Raw genomic sequence first — 22,030 nt, 5'->3', positions numbered from 1 at the left:
GAAACGGAATAGTTCCTTTTTAAACGGAACTATTCCGTTTCAACACTATGATCAGTCTGATGAAACGGAATGGTTACTTTTTAAATGGAAACATTCCGTTTCAACACTGTGATCAGACGAAACGGAATGGTTCCTTTTTAAACGGAACCATGCCATTTCAAAGTTGTGATCAAGCTCTGATGAAACGAAATGGTTCCTTTTTAAACGGAACCATTCCGTTTCAACTCGGTCATGAATATGATACCCAGGGAATGGTTCCTTTTTAAACGGAAGCATTCTGTTTCAACACTCTATTTCAACACCTGTGATCGTTCGATGAAACGGAATGGTTCCTTTTTAAATGGAACCATTCCATTTCATCCCTGTGATCAGTCTGATGAAACGGAATGGTTCATTTTTAAACAGAACCATTCCGTTTCAACTCAGTCGTGAATATGACAACCAGGGAATGGTTCCTTTTTAAACGGAACCATTCCGTTTCAACACTGTGATCAGAACGGAACCATTCCGTTTTACCAAGTTTGCATAAACGTTTGCGCATTCATACATACCAAATCTTCATATCTTCATAATTTTTTGATAAATTAGAATAACCACTGTACATACCAACTCTTTATGTGAAGTACTTTTGTATTGGAACCCACAAAAAAAACAATCCCATAATTGAGCAACCAACCACTGTTATGCACATTGAAATTTTCAAATGAAGAATTACAATAATGTATATGGTCTATCATTATTTTATACAAATTAGTACCACTATCCATATACAAATTTAAGGGGGATAAAAAATGTTTCCATATAAAGGTCATGTTTCAATTATTTGTGTCATCCTCACTGTTCATCTGTACAGAATATACAAATGCAGGGTTTAAATTTCGTTGATTGTCTAAATAAAACATCAAGCTTCCGGCATCCCCATATGGCAAATCACGTTGCCGTTTTCTATTCAAATAATTCTACAAATCTTTCTTTGTGAAACCTAAATTTTCATTGGCCCTTGCTTGCAAACCCATCAAATTATATGTCAATCTTGTTCCCATTCCAGTTCTGTCTGCCATGTCAAATTATATGTCAATCTTCATCACCACTACCACCTTCACTGCCACTTCCGCTTGCCTCAACATCTTCTTCTTCATCCCCTTCCTTGTCCTCATCGTCTTCCACATCTTCAACTTCTGGAGACGGCAGTTTCTAGTTGTGATTGTAATCTTGGACTAGGATATAAAGAAAAATTGGTATTTGGCTTGTGTTTTGCTTGGTCTTGATGTTGAAATTGTGTCTGCCCCTAGTGTAATTGGTATCATGATTGCCAATATCCAATTAAACTAAAAAAGCAATCACACATTGGAGCAACAGAGAATATTAACTAAGCTACAAATAAAGGGTTGTGTGAGAACATCCTGATATGCTTATAGAATTTCTCATGATAGTTTTGCAACAAATCAGCCATCTATCTATCATATGTGTCTTGACAGTTGAACAAGAAAATGGCAACATTGTTGAGAAGAAGACATGATCATCTCGTAGATCTGGACATCCTTGGCATATAGTACAAAAAAGGATTACATTATGTGAGTGAAATGACTCAATCAGTAAGAAACAATAGAAAAAAAAATTTAGCATTCATATCTACTTAAATTTTCAACTCTCGCACGACTGCTCTTGCACAGGATACAGACACTGAGCTTATAATCACCACTACTACTAAAGCTACTTCCAGTTTTCAACAAACTGGGAAAAGGCTTCAAGATATATTACTAGAACCGCTTATCCTGAAAGCTCAAGGTAATAACTAAGGTCAACATTGACTTAGCAACGCAGTAAATATGTATCGGCTGATCAACACTCCACAGATGTGTAGGCCCATGCAGACAACTCTGCATGGGAAACCAATCATGCAATGCAGCACCAAGGGGCAAAAGGTGTGAGGGTAGACAACACACAAACCCCTCATACTTGCAATCCAACACCCTGACCTTTTTACACTGATATGATGTTTTAACCACTTATTACAAAAGTTCAAGCTGTGTTCAGCAAATGCACCAGCAACATATATCAACACAATTATATGATCAGCAATATTCAATTCCACTTAAAAACAAAATAAGTCATAGTTTAAGATCATAACTTTCAAAGTTCAATGCACAATTTCCCTTGCAGACCTAGTAAAAAATGACCCATCCCACAATTAACTGAGCCCAATAAGGTTTCTTTTGGGTTGCATTTGCTTTGGACGAATATAGTTTTGCTTAAGATCAAATTAGGCTATGACAAAACGTGGCTTCTACAGAAAACCTCAAGCATTTTAGTTCTGCTCTTGTCCTTGACCTGCCATGCAGCCTCAGTCAATCAGTACAAGTTAATATTAGGTGATCTATAATGAATAGTAGACCGTCATCCTGCACATAAACACAGAAATACTCCAATGAACCCAGAATTAGAGCATTTCAAATTTGGCAGAACATAGAATTAGGAACTCAAATGTTTTGTCGGTATGGCATACATAATGTAAAACTATGACCAAGGATGACTTAGCCAGTTAGCCCCATTTAACCCACAAAGAAAATTCAGAATTAAGACAAAATTAGAAGCCTAAGGTGTATTACCAGACCAGATTGTAGAAGTTCAATAAGGCAGTGTCAATTTGTAGTCAACAGTCGGCCCAGCTGCTCTGTTTTTCCAAGGGAACTAGCACACTAGAATTAGAAAGCTGGTTCAAGGTTCTCTTGCTCCTGATTCTATCAGAAAACTCATTCCTAACATTGAAGTTGTTTCAGCTCAACATTGGAATCATGGGCTGGTGGTCATGTTGTCAATACCTTTCATGAAATGGGCTGCTAGTCATGTTGTCAATACCTCTTGTTGTCTTATTCCTTAAAATTCTTTTCTACTGGATGGGTTCTCTTAATTTGTTGTTTGTTTTTATTAATGGGACCTTCACTTTTGTTTTGTTCATTGCAGTTTTCTTTGTGAAATGAATGTATTTAGAAGTACATTTTTCATGACATATAAAAATGGTAGAATGCATGGTAGTCATGTACTACCAATACCATTCCAAGTAAAATCTAGCATAGACGTCACTGACAATGGAATGATGAAACAGGATTTGCTTGGCTTAAGGCTGCCAACAGAGGGGCCAAAATCCCACCTAATGTACCAAATTTCAGGAAATGGACCATTTGGGTGACCAAAACTCATAAACTTCAATTATTGCCTAGTTAAGCATGTTTACAAATTTTGTGATCATTTTCTTTTCAGTTAATTTCAGTCCCTAGGTTGCTGTTTATAACATAAAACACAGGCTTTAGTTGGATACCACTTTTTCTGGCAGTTCAATTTGTAATGCAAGAAATAAAATGGTGCCACTCTCTCTCACATTTGGATGGAGCAGAATCTCAGATGATGGACTTCCAACCCACTTTATTGTCTTGATTTTGAAAACATCTTCTTTGACGTCAGCTCTAGCTTGATGATGCAGTTTCAACACCAAAATAGGGTTCACAGAGTTGCTACCCAGCACCAAGAGACTACTGCCTAGCAGTAGTGGTAGTATTAGAAGTATTTTCTGTACAAAGCCCTTCTAATTCTCGGTTTAGGATATAGCTTGTAATTCATCCAACTGAAGTCAAGTTCAAAAATCTTTACAGTCGTTTATTTAGTCAATTTTAGTTTGAGGTCTCCATGAAGTAGAGCCTAGGAGTTAAGAGTCCTAGTCCAGCAAGGTTTCAAGTCCTATTCCAAGGAGGGAGCACATTGGAAGGCTGGTTAGCAATCTACAAATACACCCCCCAAAAAAACCAGTTGATGGGATTAAGTTTGCTAGTTGTTGTCAACTTGCAGCTTCTCTGTGAGATTTGTCTGATCAAAGTCTATGATAAGACTGGTACCATAATTGATAATATCCAAGATGCTGGGGATCCTTGGTGAGTAATCCACGGTGTTTTCTTCAAGGCTCTTGGTGGTTCAAGTCCAAATCCTATTGTGGTTGTGGATTCAGCCTACACTTTTCATCAAATCCATTTCCACACAAGAAGACAAGGCTCTACAGCAGGTATGCTTGAAAGCGAGCCCATCCCCACCATTCCTCTTTTTTCATTTCTTGAACCCTAACACCCCCCCCCCCCACCAGACCACTTCCTCTCCACACACACACACACACAAAAAAGAACAGAACTAGATCTCCCTAATCAGCCGCCAGCATCTGACCTTACTTCATTCACAGCCTCATCCATCACAAACTTAACCTCTGATCCTATCTTCACCCCTTTCTAACCCTCCTAACCCTAGAAACCAGCAATTAACTTGTCGAATATTATGAAACCTTATTAACGAGGAAAGCTAATATCTCCTAATCTAACCATCCAAACCCAACCAAACTTGAAGGACACCTCCAATACCATCATATCCATTCTCAGAATAAAGTTTCATCCAATTCTCACACCTAAGAACCCAGTTCCCAACCTCAAGGTTTTCCCTCCGTGTGACATATAGCTCAAACCCTAAACCCAAATTTGTACAGATTCAAACTCCACTCCCCAAGCCATTAACCTTATCCATCACAAACCCTAACATACTATTTGTTTGATGGAATAGAATTGGGTGAGAAAAAAGGGTTGGAAGAAATGAAACTTTTCCACTAAACACAAAAATCTAGGTTTGTTTATTTAGCTGGGGTGGAATAATAAAGAGACAAACCTCCATAATTTAGGGGAAACGTCAACTTACATGGCAAAGCAACTTTTCTCATCCCACTCTTCTTCAAAGTCCCATCACTTTAGATAGGACTTCGTGAAAACAAGAGGGAAAATATTATTTTATTTGGGATCCTCCCCAAAGGGAAAATATTATTTTAGTTAACATGGAACTTGCATTTTCACCACATCCCTAATTCTAAATATAAGATTTTAAGGATATAATTGACATGCAATATAGTTTCTATAAATGAGAGTAATGCCATATTTTTTACTTCTTAATTTTAAGGGTAAAATAGACATTTCATATTTGATGTTAACAGCCATTTTACACCTTTAGAAGTAAGGGGGGCACACTATCAAAAAAAAAAAAAAAAAAAAAAAATAAGGGGGCAATAGTAATTTCACAAAGAAGGGGATTTGATTAGTAATAAAACAAAAGTATAAGGGGGCAATAGTAATTATCCCTTTTATTTAACATGAAACTTGCATTTTCAACTTTCGAAAACCTTTCTTTTCCTATTCTCACCCCCCCCACGGGCTTCTAGTGGGTCCCACTTTTCTTTCCCGCCCCTTTTCCTCTTGCCAACAAATGGTCTGTAAACATTTCAACTAGAGCCAAAGCCCCAGGGCCCCATTTGAGATCACTCTGTAAAAGCACCCCACCCATCATAACCAAACTACCCCAAATCCAACCCCTTTAGCAAATGGAGCTGTTTTTGTTACAAGATCCAGGTATATTTGAACTCCATTCAATTGAGGCTGCATCATTTAATATACACCCCCTATAAATATCCTGATATCTAGTTGTATCTCTTTCACAGTCTTCTGGCCCCACCTTCCTACGGCTTGAGGCTTATGTGGCTCTCCCATGCCCCAAATAGATCCCCTCCCATCCCCTCCCATCCCACCCGGCCCCCCTTCTCCTCCAAGTTGTTGGTAATGAAACTTTTATTCACCAAAAACCATAAAAATAAATAAATAACGGAAACATTTCAGGATCTCTTTCTTGAAGTTTAAATGCACATAGTTTTTTTCAATTTTATCATGGGACCTTAGATGAGTAAGAGATGGATGAATCTTCGGTGATTTATAAAAGAATGTGCATCTCAACTTTTTTACCAAAATTTCAATGTTTCATTAATTTTGAAGAAATACAATAGTCTTTGTATTTGGGATCATTACACGCCCATCACAAGTGAAATATTTAACCGACTTTTCAACATTCAGTCAACATTTCAAACCATGATATTGGTTAAATTCTAAGTTCAAAATAGGTGGGGACTCTCATGGCTTATGGCTCATGGCCTCATAGTTATAATAATGTTATTAACAGGATTTAAGTAAACATGCTTCGACATAGACCATGAAAGCGTTTCTAAAAAATATATCACAAAAAAAAATATACATAACAGGAAAAAAAGATTGAAAATCCGTATTAGCAACTCACCAACTGTATCAAAACTTTGTGAATTAGGTACAACACCACTAATGGGAACAACACCATCCAAAGGCCGAATCCCTTAAATTCCACATTATGCTGCAGGGGCTCTTACACTTCCTCCAGTGTCAGTGCCTGGAAAGAAAATGCCAACAGTCAAAAGAAGGGTTTGTATGAGAACCTCCATCAAGGGGAAAGAAAAAACAAGATGATAGTATATCAAGGGAGTGAATGTTTCAGAGCTAAGGAGAAATCTACAAGGTTCCTTGCCACCGCTGCAGCAGACCCACTTGAAGATCCTCCAGGAATCTGATCTGGGAGAGAAGGATTAACAGGTGTTCCGTAGTGTATGTTTTCCCCATTGAGACTGCAATCAAAAACTCAAGAACTTAAAAAAAGGCAACAAAATATTAAACATAAAACATGAACAGCTCTTCATCCCAGAAATTGTTCAAATAAAAAATAAATAAATGGAACATACCTGTAGGCCAATTCATCTAAGACGGTTTTACCAACAGATGTGGCACCAAAGCATTCGGAGAGAGTCAGAACAACGAGAGCAGTTGATATAGCAGCCGAGTGGGTCTTGACCCAATCCGGATGACCAAATCTAGTCACATACCCTTCAACATTAAATCTATTCACACAAACCCAAAATTTCAAGACAAGTTAAAAAAAATGAAAGAAGTAAACAAAGGGAGAAAAGAGTTGACATGTATTTGATGGCGAAAGTAAGACCTTGGAGTTCAGTAGAAGCAGTTGGAGGAGTTAGTACGAATTTCTCCATGAAAGCTCCAAATGCTGGAAGGAGTACCCAAACTAGGGCTTCTTCTTGTTCAAGTTGCTGTTTCGGATACTTCTTCTTCTTCTCCATCAGAGCCTTGATCGAAAGCTCAACACGAAGTGATCTGTGAGTAAAACTGCTGCTTCAAGCTACTTCTTCTTCTTCTCCGTTAGAGCTTCGAGAGCAACCCCAGGGTGTAAAAAGAAATGAGGTATGAGCAAGCAAGGTTGGGTTTTGTGTTTTAGATTTTGAAAACCGTATATATTGATTCAAATTTTGATCGAAATCAGGTGTAACATGAAAAAAGCTAGAACGAGTTGGATTCGTGTTCAAGCTACTGCTTCTTCTTCTTCTCCAAGATGCAAGCTTCGATCGATATCAGATGTAGCAAAGAAAAACGCTTCAAGAGAAAGAAGATTTTTGTTCAACCTGCTGCTTCTTTTTCTTCTTCTCCAAGATGCGTTAGAGATTCCATCGATATCACGAAATGAGGTTTGGTTTCTTACAATTTGGTTTTGTGTTTTTCAAAAGATTTTGAAAATCGTATTGTTTTGGATTGTATATAAAACGTATCCCTCTCAATTGAGTCGAACCGCCCAACTTGAACCGATGGGTTGTGCTGGACCAAACAATCAAACAGAACGGATGTTTTAAACAAGAATTTGAGTATTTTAGATTATCTTATTGTCAAAATCAAGCCCGCCGTCCGGGAAGGCGGGCTTGACAGTCTTGCTCATTAATTACACAGGACCTCAGCAAAATTGGAGTCCCACGCCTAGAAAATGTTTCAAAATGCATTAATTATTGATGCTCATCGTATTATAGTAAAAATTATACGTTCAACCCTATAATTTACAAAATTACAATTATCCCTCTCACTGCAAATATTAGCATACAAACATCATTTTACTCTTATTTAAATTCAAGTGTTAATCTAAAAGGGGTTTTTTTTTTTTTTTTTTTTTATTACTTTAATCCCGCTTTAAATCTCCATGACTCAAGATGTCAATTTTCTCTAGAGAGGCTAATTATTGTTATTCTTTTGTATATACCATTTACAATACGTTGAAGGACACTTCCAAACTCTCTTGCAAGTTGCAACGCATTGACAAGAGTTGAGTTGAAGAGGTCAAAATACATGGAAAAAATAATTGAACTTTATTAGATAACACACAAACGTTTTCCTAGCATTCCTAATCAATCTTAGTCTGATCATCTAATCCAGAAGGTGAAGAAACACAAACACTGGGAAGCTTTCCACAGTCATAATTTGTGCCATCAAAAACCCTAGGGTACAGAAACTTGTAGAAGATGAAGTCCCTAAAGAAGTTCATGAACAAACTAGAGCCACTTTGTCGCAACCAACCTGCAAGATAAGACCCTGTGATCAAACTAGCAGTTCGCCATTTCCTCTCCTTCACATACTCTTCCATAGCTTTAGCTGCCTCTGCAGCCACAATCCCCCCATTTGAGATGAAAGAATTGCCCAAGTGCCTTCCAAGAACAACTGCATCTTCAAGAGCAGAACCACCACCTTGGCTCATATCTGGTGTCATTGGGTGCATTGCATCACCTGCAACTGTGATGCTCCCCTTGTACACCTGGCCAAAAATTAGGTCCCATGGAAGTCTTAACTTCAGTGGAGCCCAAGTTACTGTTTCTAGATCAGCATGTTGAACAACTTCTAAGAATGCCGAAGGGAAATCCTTGGCCAAGTTCTCCATTACATCCTTCTGTAGCAAGTTCGGGTCTGTTGCAATCTCATTTCCATTAAATGAAGAATTGTAGGTCAGGTACCAATAGAGTTCTTTATCAGTGAGAGGAACAACACCAGCTCTTTTGCCATGGTCTATGAATTGAAGGACTTCCCGCTTATATCCATGGCCTTGAGGAAATACTGCTAGGCCACGCACGGCTGATCTGTTTGAATCCACTGGGTCCTTGAGTCCCAACCAACGCGCAACCACTGAGTGTACTCCATCACACCCTATCAACACCTGTGACACAGAAAAATATCTTATCACAAACTTTCAATTCAAGGTTGTTTTTTTTTTGTTTTGTGAGATCATCCAGTCGCACCTTTGGGAAAAGTTTTTATAATTAATATAGGAGAGACTTCGCCTCTAGTCTCTGACCTCCTACATAGAAGCATAGGTCTTTTATCAACTTAGCCACCTCTGGGGATTCAAGTCTAAGAGTTTAATTATGAAGTTTAGGAGTGTCAATGGGCCGGATTTTGATCTGAATAAACCAGATGGGTCAGAGTTGGTCTAGTCGGATTCTGATGAAACTGATGGAATTGGGTTGGTTTGAATGGATACGGATCCTCTTTGTCCCACTTGGCCTTCTGTTCTATCTTCTGACCATTAGATGGGTGACACGTGTACAGGTAAAATTATGGATGGAGAGGAATCACGCCTATTGAAAACGGACTAATTCCGTTACTGCGTTTCTATCAAACGGTTGATGAATGTGGAACAAACAGGACAGAGGGCAACGCGAGATGGAGAGGAACTGAATTCGTTTTGAACATTAATATTGAATTGCGTACCTTGGCATTGATGACCGTTCCATCGTCTAGATTTAAGATGGTTTCAGAAGTAGCTTCATGATGATCATCCATGGCGACTGTACGGATGGAAGTAAGCTTTGAAGAGAAACGAATGGTACCAGAGTCCAATTCACTAGCTAGTGTCTCCAATAAGATCCTTCTGTGAACAGTGATAGGTCCACTGAACTTCCTGCACACATCATGACATCAATATTTGCCAAAACTTAGTTCAATTATTTCAACATGGGAATCATTCCATTCTATCTGCTCAAATGTTTCAAAATTCCAATTTTAAAGAATTGCAGACATGGAAGATGATATAGCAGAAAGAGACAAACTCACTCGTTGATGCCTTTATAGGAAATAGATTGAGTAGCTCCATTAGCAACACTTGTGACGGATCCCCTATCAAGAAATCAATAATCAATCAAGAACAATGAAAAAAATGATCTATGGATCCTTGAGATAGAATTAAGAAAAACATAGTAAAATGGAACACAAGGGTAGCGGTGAATTACTTTGGAAGAGGGGAATAAATAGAGGTGAGTTTATGAGCAACACCAAGTGCTTGGAGAGCTAGCCATGCATTTGGCTGAAGTGTAATAGCTGCACCAGTGGTTCTTAGCTTTGGAGATCTCTCTAAAACCAAAGCTCTGATCCCAACTCTCTTAAGGGCCACTGCCGTCCCTAACCCTGCGATCCCTCCTCCAACTATCACTACCTCTTCGCTTATTTCCATCTCTCTCTGTCTGTCTGCCTGTTGATCTGGGTTCTGGAATATTCATTCAAGTGCTTGGCAAAAGCTCTTATATAGAAAACCCAAACGAAGAGATCAATAGATAAGCGTCAGCAAAGACGTGGGCATGCAGGGCAACAAGTACTTATTAGTAGAACAAAACGAACATCATCTGATTAGAAACGTCAGCTTAGAGATCAGCAGTTCAGCACCCAAAAGCGAGTTTATAAGTGTTAAAAGTCAAGCTTTGATAATTTGACATCAAAGGTGCAGCAGCGAACATCATCTGAGAAACGTCAGCTTATAGATCACCAGTTCAGCACCCAAAGCGAGTTTGTAAGTGTCAAGGTCAAGCTTTGATAATTTGACATCGAAGCTAGCTAGGTGCAGCAGCCGAGAACAAGAAACAGCTCACAGGCCAAGCAGCAGCCAATTCAAACATGACTTTGGCACCGTTTCAATTTTGATTTCTTGGTTCTAGGTCTTACCTTTTTTGACATGGTTGAACTTGGCAAGGATGACAAATTTATCTTCTTTTAGAATTTGACCTCTGTGGTCTGACGTTGAGATTGAGAAATTCGGAAGTTGATTCCGTATGAAAACCATCCAAAGTTTTAAAATTGTCTGAAAACTTAACGTGCAATTAAGAACCCTAATGGAATCTACGTTCTTGAATTTGAACTCCCTGGTTAGATGACGATTACTCTCAAAGTTACCTTAAAACATGCAATCCAGGAATGGAGCAAGAAAAAAATTTGGACCATTTCTCGAAAGAAACTATTATCTTAACAACATCTTTTCACTTTTCATAATTTACTTAACAATTTTTCTTAGTATTAGCAACTAATACTTTTTTTCCAAGTCATAATTATTCATCAAATTTGGACCTTTTATCTGATTGATATGTGGTAAGTGTTTGACTTTTATGAAAGGGATTTCAAATTGGACAGAGTCATTCTTATGATTTTCAAAATAAGTTAAAAACATAATCATATTGTAAAATGATTTCTCTTTCTGTGTATCCAAATCAGTTCGTCTCGCGGTGTAATAAAGAAAAGTTCATGTCAAAGATTCCGTAAACATGTGTACTGATCCCACAAAAACAAAAAATTAGCATCGAAAGACACAAAGAAGAAAAAAGGAAAACTAATGGTGTCACCAGTTTTTAATCAATGATGCATTTTCTTTGTCCAAACTATCAGTTTGAATGTTTGTTATATCTTCATTCTGACAAAAATCTCTACAATGTTATTGTAAGAGATATTTTTGGATCTATATCTCTGAGAAGGATAAAGTTTGTTTAGTTTTGTTCGAGCTTTGACTCTAAGTCTACTAATGTATAACTAATAATTAAATTGTCTCCCATCTGAGAAGTATGGATCTTTTACCACTCAACCAATCCTGCATTGTCATTATTAGCTTTCCTGTTGTACTGAAATGAATTACAATTTGCTCTAGATGCCACAGATGTCATCAAACTAATTAGATTACCATTTTATCTTCAATTCATAAATAAAATTATCAATCTATCCTAAATACTGGTTACCATCACTAGTGGAATCCAAGTCCAAGTTATCAATGATTTCAGCATTTTGTTTCGGTTTTTCTATCTCTGGTGTTATCGTACTTCATGCTACTCTATCAGATTGATACACCCCCTAGCTTGAGCAAATAAAAAACGGTGACTTTCTAGCATACTCAGCCTACACATAAAATTGAGAAACAAACAAAACCCAATGCAAAAATTAATGATGGGTTTCAATTCAGTTCAAATATCTGAAATGCATTCCCAGTGAAACTCTAATTGTCACAATAGATGTCTATTGGTAAAAGAAGTTTGATTCACTTGCAAATGGGTAAGATCACAAGGATTAAGAGCTGCTATAATGTGACATATTTTTTTTAATCAGCGAAATGTATATATATATATATATATATATATATATATATATATATATATATATATATATATATATATATATATATATATATATATATATATATATATATATATATATATATATATATATATTTTAGTATATATATATATCATCTAGTGTAGAGCTCATTCCACTGCAGCTTATAAGAATATTGCATACATGCTGAGTCTTGTTCTAGATATATTGATAGCCAGAGACCCTTGTTTTTTTTTTTTTTGGTCAAAGAGATCCTTGTTTTTAAGTGCATAGAGACCCTTATTTACATGTCCAAATATTGGGTCACAAAACCATATAGGATCGGTTATTCTGGGAGAGCTAAAAGGTCAAAAAAGGTTATACAGTTATTTCGAACACAAATTTCCTTATAGTCTGCCATACTATTAGCATCTTGTGCCAAAAGGACTCCTTTTGAAACTTGTTAGTAGTTGTGATGCAACTGCTATACTTGGAGAGCTATAGAAGAAGACAAACCTAGTCACTTCACTTTGGCCTTAGGAAATCCCTGCAATTCAGATAGTTGGTATGTTAGAGAAAGTCCACTATATTGGTAGTATTGATTCTAAATCATAGGGCGATTCATGTAGAAGCCAAGACCCAATCCAATAATCTAAATAATTTAACAAAAATTCCAAGGATCTTATGCAAATAAATTGAAGATAATCACAAAACAAATAAAAACAAACCACCACAAGAATAAAATATAAAGAAAAACAACAAACAAGATTTTTAAATGACTCGTTAACCCGAAATGTTCAAGATTAGCTACATCCACAGGAAATGAATCCACTATTTTAATTTTCAAAATAGTACAAGAGATGAGAATAATACAACATTACCTCAAATAGGTACTCCACCTCTCAAAACTCTTCAATCCAAGCTTAAACTTCAATGGAACAACAATGGAGAAGAAAACCCAAGAGAGAAAACCCTTTTCTTGCAAAGACACAAGAACAAGAAGACCCAAAAACTCAATCCCATTTTTGTTCAAAACCCTTCTTGGAACTCACTTGAAACTCTCTTTTTCTCACCCCTATTTACTTCACCCAAACCTCTTAATGATACCAAACCCTAATCCATGTTTGACACTAAGTGTAAATTTGAACCCAAAAGACAAAAGTGATTTTCATCACTCACCCAACAATTCAGACCCATTGGTGAGGAAAACATGATCATATAATTGAAGCACAAAGATACAGGAATCCACCAAACACAAGATAGAATTTGGTCGTAGAGAGGATTCATGTATCAGTTTATTTCAAACTACCAAATATAGTAACAGGTTACGACTATAACTGAGAAAAACCATATTTTATCTTGTTTTGTAAGACCAAAGTTGGTAAAGGCATGAACTCAAAATTGTTTGACAGAGGCAAAACGATTGTAATCAATCAATGTGCAAACCCAAAGGGCCAACTTGCTAAGTACGTATTGACCAACAAGAAGTTAAAAAAGACATGCCATTCGGATTCGAAAGATGAGTGACAGAAAGGACACACGTTCTATCATATTCGGGTGGTAGTAGACAAGGAGAAAGAAAATGGGTGAAGTTATTCTCACTTTACCCACATCTATGTGCATGGTTCAACTTTAAGAGTAGGATTTAAGTTAATAGGCATTTGGGTCATTCACAAAGAAAGGGCACTACAGTGATATTTCAATTTTTGTATGAATTTCATCCTTTAAATTTAGACGAACCTTTAACTACATCAAATTTTATTTCATAGAGCGGAACATGTGTGTGGATTTCCTAGCGTCAGGTTGTTCTAGGTTGAAGTTGTCATAAAGGTTCATTTATTCTTAATTCAGATATTTGTAATGCCCGGCTGTTTAAGGCTTTATTTCCAGCTTCAGACCCCAAAAAAAAAAAATGTCCCCAATTTTGGATTTGTAAGTTTTGTTTTTCAAAATGGTATTCACTCAGTTTAGGCTCATTTGAGGGATGCATATAAAGAATTAAGTAAAAATAATATAGAGTCCCTGAAACTGTGTTGTCTCGTCATTTAGTGATTAAAGATGTCTACCTAAAAACAAAAATAATTAAGGGATGCAAAAGGTCTTACTGTAACCAATTACCGAGCCTACCCAATCCAAGCAAATTAGACACGGAGGCATGATTTGTGATAGACACAAATAAAATGCCCTCTTCAAACTTGGTTCATAACATAGGAGGACTCTCCTATTGCTTTCAATTTGGTGTTTCCAGACACTGTTTCAAGGGTCTAATAGCGAAGAGTTTCAGAGGTTCTTTTTTAACAATGATTTTGGGAGAATTTCCTCTTGAAATGTATGATGATTAGCAAGTAAATTGTGATTCACATGACTATGAAGCTTAACTACCTCAAATTGCAACATGCATAAAGGATGTCAATATAAAACTTCTAAATAGGTTGAGATGCATTTGGAGTATATTCCCATATATGATATAATAGGTTGCAGAGGTTCCTTCTTAATTAATGATGGTTTTGGAAGAAATTTCCTCTTGGAATATATGATGATTTAGCAATTGTAAATTGTGATTCACATGAATATGAAATTTAACTACCTCAAATCACAACATGCATAAAGGATATCAATATTTTCTACCCAAAAAAAAAGGATGTCAATATGAAACTTATAATAATAATACTAATAGGTAGAGACACATTTATAATCTATTCCCATACATGAGAATGAATCACAACTCAGATTTTACCTGAAAATGTATAGAGATGTCAATTCAATGGAAGGCAAATCAACAAACTTGAAAAAACTAGTAAAAGTCAAACACAAATGCCAATGCAGGGTTTGTTGGGTGGTAAGATCCACACTTTTTAGTGGAGAGGTTGTGGGGTTGACCCTTCTTGACGGCCTTTCTAGTATTAAAAATACACTAGTTCCCAAAAAAAAGAGGTCAAACACAAATGAAAACTCAAGACTCATTTGCAATCTATATAAAATGAATCAAAGCTTTGGATATACCTGAAAATGTGCAATCAAGAACCCTAGATTGCAGAATTCAGGCCAAAAAATAGGAAAAAAATTTGGACCATTTCTCGATTTGTGCGTGTCATCCTTGCGCAGGGGCCATGCTAATCTTCTCTGTATCGTTCCAATTTTATCGGATGCCTCCGAAGAGACACTAGGATATGTTAAGCGCGCTATTATAAAGCCTTAATTGTAAATTATATTAGCGATATGGGACTATCCCTCTATCCATATTAGGATCGATACTCTATGGGTCGTGTTGGGCTTAATAATGGGCTTTTAACCCAAGAGAAGGAAAAGGAATTTCTGATCTCACACTTTAGGCTTTGTTTGGTTGAAAGGAAAATAAATTGTGCAGAAGTGAAATATTTACAATCATTGCCCCTGTGGATGTATAACTCACTTAAATTTCATGTCGAACTCAGCTGTGTCAGACTAGACTCGGGACATAACCAGCTGAATCCATCTTTAATCGTGTTGTGTGTCAGTGTGTGTGTGTTGGCTCTAAATATATAGGAATATTTAAACTAAAAATAATGCTAACCAATATAGGTGATTTGATGTTTCAGATGACCCTAAAGATTATTAAAGGAAAATCTGCTAATTAACGGTGTCAATATGGTACTATTGCATTTAGCTCTGACCCTCTGGGTGAACATTGGTGAACCTTTTGATCGATCTAGAACTTATTTACAAAATCAAACAATGAGAGCGGACTGACTATGATGGTTGGGGAGCTACTTCCGATGTTAAAGTCAGATAATGAGTACAATGCCACCCCCAATGAGTGGATGTTGAGGGCTCAAAACTAAAGAGTTGTCAAGCCAAAAGGAAAAATAATGACCACATATAGTTGTTGTAAGTTTGTTACCTTTAACTTAGGTAAATAGAGGCTTTATATAGAGTAACCTGAGATAGGATGTGTGTTGCAAGTGGTCAAGATTAGCATGCACTTGTAATCTAACATTCTCTCTCAAGCTGAAAAACCCTAGTCGCCGTCTCTGCAACACCCTGATCACCGCCGGAACCGCTCGCCCCGTCTAAGGCGGAGAGACTCGCTTGGTAGTCTCTCCGCCTCCCGATCCCACTTCTTCTCTTCCTCTCTGTCTATTTTTCCTTTTCCGGCTCCTTTCCCGGCTTCTTCTTCCCGGCTCCGCCTCCATCTCTCCTTTTCTCTACCGCTCCATCTCTCCTGTCGCTCCCATCTCCGTTTCCGTCTTCCATCTCCATCTCCCATCTCCGCCTCGATTTCTCATTTTCTTTCTCTCCCGTCTCTGCCTCCCCTCTCCCATCTCCGCCTCCCCTCTCTCCCGCTTCCCTCTCTACTATTCTTCTTTTCTTCTCCTCTGCTTCTTTGTTTGCTTCCACCTCCCACTCGGCTCTTCTCCCTCTTTCCCGTCTCTGTTTCCCTCTTCCCCATCTGGTGCTTTCGTTTTATTTTTCTGGTTTCTTCCTCCACTACTCACCTTCTTCCTTTTTCTTTTCCTTGCCGTTTCTATCTTTCCTGTCTCCGCTTAATAACCAGATCTAAGGTTTCCTCTTAGTTCTGTTTGTTTGTTTGTTGTTTTTGGTTGTAGTACTTTGCTTTTTTCTTTCTGTTTTCACATAACAGCTCCTTTGGTTGCACCGTTTCTTTGGTACACATGCAGAACAACTCAAACACTGGGTACAAGTTCTTCTGCGTCGAGCTTGACAGGTATGCCTATACGGCAGAGTCGGATGGTAGGTTCAAACCTTCTCCACACTTTTGTTGCTACCATTGCCACAACTGTAGGATTTTTGTATCCGCCCTTGAGGCGTTTTGTATGTCCCCCTAGGTGGGTGTATGTCTGTCCCCCTTTGTGGGTGTATGTAAGTCCCCCTTTGTGGGTGTTGATGGTTTTCTGGTGTCTTTGTTCTAAGGGTTTTGTGGACGTGATCCATTTTGGGCTTGACCCAACCCTTACCCTGGCTGGCCCTGTCTATTGCATGTACGACAGTTCGGTCATTTGCCTCTCCTTGGTTCGGTTTGAACCTTGTGTACTCATGCAATTGTGTCTGTACTTTTTTGAGTTCTCTGAATGAAGTACTGTTTACCAAAAAAAAAAAAAAAAAAAAGAGATAGGATGTGTGTTGGATTTTCCATGATGGTCTTGATCTTCTTTAAATTTAGCTTGACGTGTTGGATTTCAGTTGGCAATTGGCATAGGTCTAGGCCTGATATTTAATTACTATAAGTGTACAATGCATTCATCTCATTTGGGGTAGATATAATGCTAGAATCTTGGTCTCTCTAGGTATCCCTAAGTTGTTGTCCTTTTCGAACCTAATCATCATGTTATGCCGTTGACATGGGGTTGAACCCCTCGACTGACTTGGGGTTTCCCAGTAAGAAGGCATGAATGCAGTTGGGACATCAGTTCAAAGTTGAGTTGGGTTTGGTATTTGGCCGGTATTGTTCCAGTATGATACGGATAAATTTATCTCATACCATCATCATAATGAATACTAAATGATATTAGTATCTCATATCATTATAGAATGATATTTATTCGCTACAAAATGATTCTATTATCGGTACAACAATCATGCAATGTAGTTCACTTGTATTAGTTTATTCATACTATTATCGTATCATTCATCAAACGATAAAGTTACGTCATATCGATACCAATTACATGATTTTAATTTTCGTAAAGGATATACCATATGAATTGACATCCTTCTTCAACTTGAACTTTATTGTTTTCCAACCTCGAAACCTGAAATATACCCATGGTAGGAAGTTTCAGAGTAAACTTAGTGAAATTCACCTTGTTCGATAGTCACTGAACCGAAAGACCCTCCGAAAACGAGATTTACCAAATGTTTCCGAATAGAAAATTGCCAAACCTGCAAAATTCGCTAAATCATTTGATTCCTCCATAGATTTATCTACTTCTACAATTTCTTCTTCTTCTTCTTCTTTTCTCATCTATATATCCCTAGATGACTTTGTTTCTGTGTCTTGAACAACCGACTCAGCATCGACGGCAAAAGAAAACTCAGATCTTGAAGTCGACCGAAGCAACATTGGATTTCTTTGTTGGATCAGTTGTGTGAGCAACGTCAACAATTTGTGGTTTGCCTAGATTTTCGTAGAACTTTGGTGGAGATGCAAAGATGTCTTTGGAGATCATGCAATTAGTTTTGATAAATACAACGACAACTACTAATTGCAACACATCTTAAAACCTTAAAACTAATATTATTTTTTTATTTCCAAATCCATGATTGATCAAAATAGCAAGAGAAGAAACCAGATAACCAAAAGCGAAATTAACAACCAACAAACAACGTGGCTGTTCACATTAAATCTTTATGAACTGAGAAGCTTTTAAGTTCTAACCTAGGCATCTTGTAGCGAGAAGGAGAAGGTCAGGGCTTGCAAGAGTAAGATAGAGAGAGAGGAGAGAGAAAGTTGAAGGCTAGGAATGAAAGAGAAATGGGCAAAGAAGCGGAGCAAAGGATTCAATCCGCTTTTTTGTCATTTTAAACCAAGTTTGACACTTTGAACTATCTTCACTGAAGTACATCCAACTGCCCTGAAATGCCAGGGAAATATCGCCGACATTTAGGAGTTTTGTTAATTTTACCAACTAGCGAACCCCCTTTTGTTGGTGATTTTTTCGCACCTTGAATATACCTATGGGGGCATTCAACTTCATCAAACCTAATCCCTCATTGCTGCAAAAAAATCCCCACATTTTGGTTGTTTGACATTTCAGACCAGTCCATGAACAATCACAAGACCTGCTGAGTGTTCAACCCTCTGCTGCTGAGGTGGACAGTAAGAAAATTCTAGAGAGCCAGATGGCACCCCAAATGCCACGTCGATTGAACAGAAGAGGACACAAATCAGGCTTCCTCCACGCATACTAGATCTGAGATCTGAGAACTAAACAAAATTCGGTTAATTTTGAGGGGGAAAGTAGAATTGTAATGAGGGAAATTAGTCCTTAAAATAGACATGTAATCGACAATAATGGGTATGAAAATATTATCTCCAAATCTCTTCTTCTTGTCTTTTTTGCTGTTATCTTCTTCCTCTTAATCCTTGTCTTTCTTCTGTTCAACTAGTTGTTACATTGGTCCGACCTGCCGGATAACAATGGCAGAAGGAACTCGAGCACAGCAGAATGCGGAACACCTTAGACAATTGGGATCAACGTCTATTGAACATTCAGAGAAAATTAATTTAATGCAAGAAGCCATGGCAGTTCTGGTTATGAAGGTTACTTCCATGGATGAACGTATGGAACAACTGATACGTAGAAATACCACGCTGCTCCAATGGAACAACGATCAATATTAGGAAGCCCTCCGTCTACCCCAGCTGCTAATTTTTTGCTTCGGCTCTCAATTTTTTTCAGGCGAAGACTCCTCGATTGGATTTCCCACGCTTTAATGGCACCGACCCCATCGGGTGGATCTTCAAGGCAGAGCAGTTTTTTGAGTTCCATGAAATCACAGATGAATTGCGACTTAAGGTAGCTGCGTTTCACATGGATGGCTTAGATTTACAATGGTTTCAATGGTTCAGTCGAGCAAAACAGATCACAACGTGGAATACTTTCACCAAAGCTCTGGAAGTGCGATTTGGTCCTACCGAGTTTGATGATCCCCAAGAAACCATCGTCATATTGGTACAGACCACCACCGTAGCTGATTATCAGGCAAAGTTAGAAGCCCTTGCAAATCGCATTACGGAATTGCCAGAATCTTTTCTACTCAGTTGCTTCGTATCTGGACTGCGGATTGACATTCGGCATGAGATCAAGGTTCTTTGGCCCACCAACATCACTCACGCCATCGCATTAGCGAGACTCCTTGAGGAAAAATTCACAGAATCAAAAAAACTGTTGGTACGAAATCAACCACCAAGTAATAGATTCCTTCCAGCGGTAAACTCCATTACCACCACCACGCGACTCCGTGGGATTAGGTACCCAACCACGTTTCCCAATCAAACATCTCACTTCTTCAAAGATGTAAGCAAGGAGAGAAAAAGGGTTATGTTTTAATTGTGATGAGCGTTTCTCACCTGGCCATCATTGTAAAATCAAGCAACTACTTCTTCTAGAATATGAAGAAGAAGAAGAACTCTCTAATTTCCAATGACAGCAACTGAGACAGTGGAAACCCCAGGTATGACACTTGCATGCTCCAATCAGGTATCATAATACCTAGCACTAGTATTTTCTTCCCCCGTATTGCTTGTTAAAAAAGGATGGAATATGGCGATTTTGCATTCACTATAGAGCTTTGAATGCGGTAACTATTCGGGATCGATTTCTGATCCCCACAATAGATGAGCTATTTGATGAATTTGGTTGTAGAAAGGAGTCATGTATCATTTTATTTCAAACTACCAGATATGGTAACAGGTTACGACTATATCGGAGAAAAACCATATTTCAAACCAAAGTTTATAAAGGCATGAATGTAGAATTGTTGACAAAGTTAAAATGATTATAATCAATCTGCGAACCCAAAGGGCCAAGTTGTCAATTACGTATTGACCAACAACAAGCTAAAAAAGAAATATATGATGATTAGCAAGTAAATTGTGATTCACATGAATATGAAACGTAACTACTCAAATTGCAACATGCATAAAGGATGTCAATATAAAACTCCTAAATGGTTTGAGATGCATTTGTCATTTATTCCAATTAGGGGCGTAAACGGATTGAATTCCGATCGGATCATGGTAATATCATATCCGCATCCTATTATATTTGGACGGATTCGGATAATATAAAATCAGTGTTCGGACGGATTCATTGAATTCGTATGATAATCAAATATTTATTTTCTTAAGTAGATTCTTCTAAATGGTAATATATAGAGATTGAATATAGGTTTTCGACTACCTATTGACATCTTTACCATTTTATTTGTGTGGCTAGGTTTGAAATTTAAAAATTTATCAATTTTGGTAGTTATTTTAGTAGAAAATCTATAAAAATAATCACATATCTCAAGTAAAAAATTTATAAAATCAAGAAAATAAATCCAAATAAGTAACTTAATCGGATAATTTTATTGGATAGATAATAATCGGTAAGAAAGGAATAAACTATATATGCATCCTATTAGTAATCAAATGGATTCGAAACCGCTAAAAGGATGCGGATGTGAATTCAAGAACGAATTTTAGTTATCCATTTATACCCTTAATTCCCATATACGATATAATAGGTTGCAAAGGTTCCTTCTTAATGATGCTATTGGGAGAAATTTCCCCTTAAAATATATGATGATTTAGCAATTGTAAATAGTGATTCACATGAATATGAAACTTAACTACCTCAAATTGTAAAGGATATCAATATTTTCTACCCAAAAAAAAAAAGGATGTCAATATGAAACTTTCAATAATAATACTAATAGGTAGAGATACATTTATAATTTATTCCCATACAAGAATTTGAATCAGCTCTAAATTTGCCTGATAAATGCCAATGCCAATTCAATGGAAGGCAAATCAACAAACTTGAAAGACTAGTAAAATTCAAACACGAATGTCAATGCAAGATTGATTGAATGGTAAGATCCATACTTTTTAATAGAGAGGTCAAACAAAAATGAAAACTCAAGACTCATTTGCAATCTATATGGATTCAAAAATAAATCAAAGCTTTGGATATTATTGAAAACGAGCAATGAAGAACCCTAGATGAGAGAATTCAGGCGAAAAAATAAGAAAAAAATTTGGACCATTTCTCGATTTGTGCGTGTCATCCTTGCGCAGGGGCCATGCTAATCTTCTCTGTATCGTTCCAATTTTATCGGATGTCTCCGAAGAGACAGTAATCATGTATAATGCTTATTTTTATAAAGTGCAGAATCACCTATTAGTTTAGCAATGTGGGACTATCTATTAGACCAGAGAAGTA

At 37.3% G+C, this 22,030-nt stretch overlaps 2 protein-coding genes and 2 non-coding genes across 4 annotated transcripts; all 4 read right to left on the bottom strand.

Moving 5' to 3' along the window:
- Nucleotides 1-1,074: 1,074 nt before the first annotated feature.
- Nucleotides 1,075-7,009, bottom strand: LOC149015562 (amidase 1-like). Its single transcript, XM_089156553.1, is given in 6 exon segments — nt 1,075-1,194; nt 4,381-4,502; nt 6,145-6,272; nt 6,380-6,502; nt 6,617-6,772; nt 6,849-7,009. Coding segments are annotated over 6 exon segments (810 nt in total).
- Nucleotides 7,010-8,112: 1,103 nt separating this feature from the next.
- On the bottom strand, nt 8,113-10,209 carry LOC149015561 (monooxygenase 2-like). The gene is made up of 4 exons (XM_089154700.1): nt 9,989-10,209; nt 9,813-9,875; nt 9,471-9,660; nt 8,113-8,916 (listed from the first exon to the last, which is right to left on the bottom strand). Exons 1-4 carry the CDS (start codon nt 10,207-10,209, stop codon nt 8,113-8,115), a joined length of 1,278 nt encoding a protein of 425 aa, XP_089010826.1.
- A 4,951-nt stretch (nt 10,210-15,160) lies between these two features.
- On the bottom strand, nt 15,161-15,263 carry LOC149015560 (U6 spliceosomal RNA). The gene has a single exon (XR_016173834.1). It is a non-coding gene; the product is annotated as a U6 spliceosomal RNA (small nuclear RNA).
- Nucleotides 15,264-21,839: 6,576 nt separating this feature from the next.
- On the bottom strand, nt 21,840-21,942 carry LOC149015559 (U6 spliceosomal RNA). The gene has a single exon (XR_016173831.1). It is a non-coding gene; the product is annotated as a U6 spliceosomal RNA (small nuclear RNA).
- Nucleotides 21,943-22,030: the final 88 nt, after the last annotated feature.

The sequence above is a fragment of the Hakea prostrata genome, chromosome 5, assembly GCF_041222555.1.
Source record: "Hakea prostrata isolate BN-2017 chromosome 5, UWA_Hpros_2, whole genome shotgun sequence".
NCBI classification, from domain to species: Eukaryota; Viridiplantae; Streptophyta; class Magnoliopsida; order Proteales; family Proteaceae; genus Hakea; species Hakea prostrata.
This window is presented reverse-complemented; position numbering and strand designations above follow the sequence as displayed.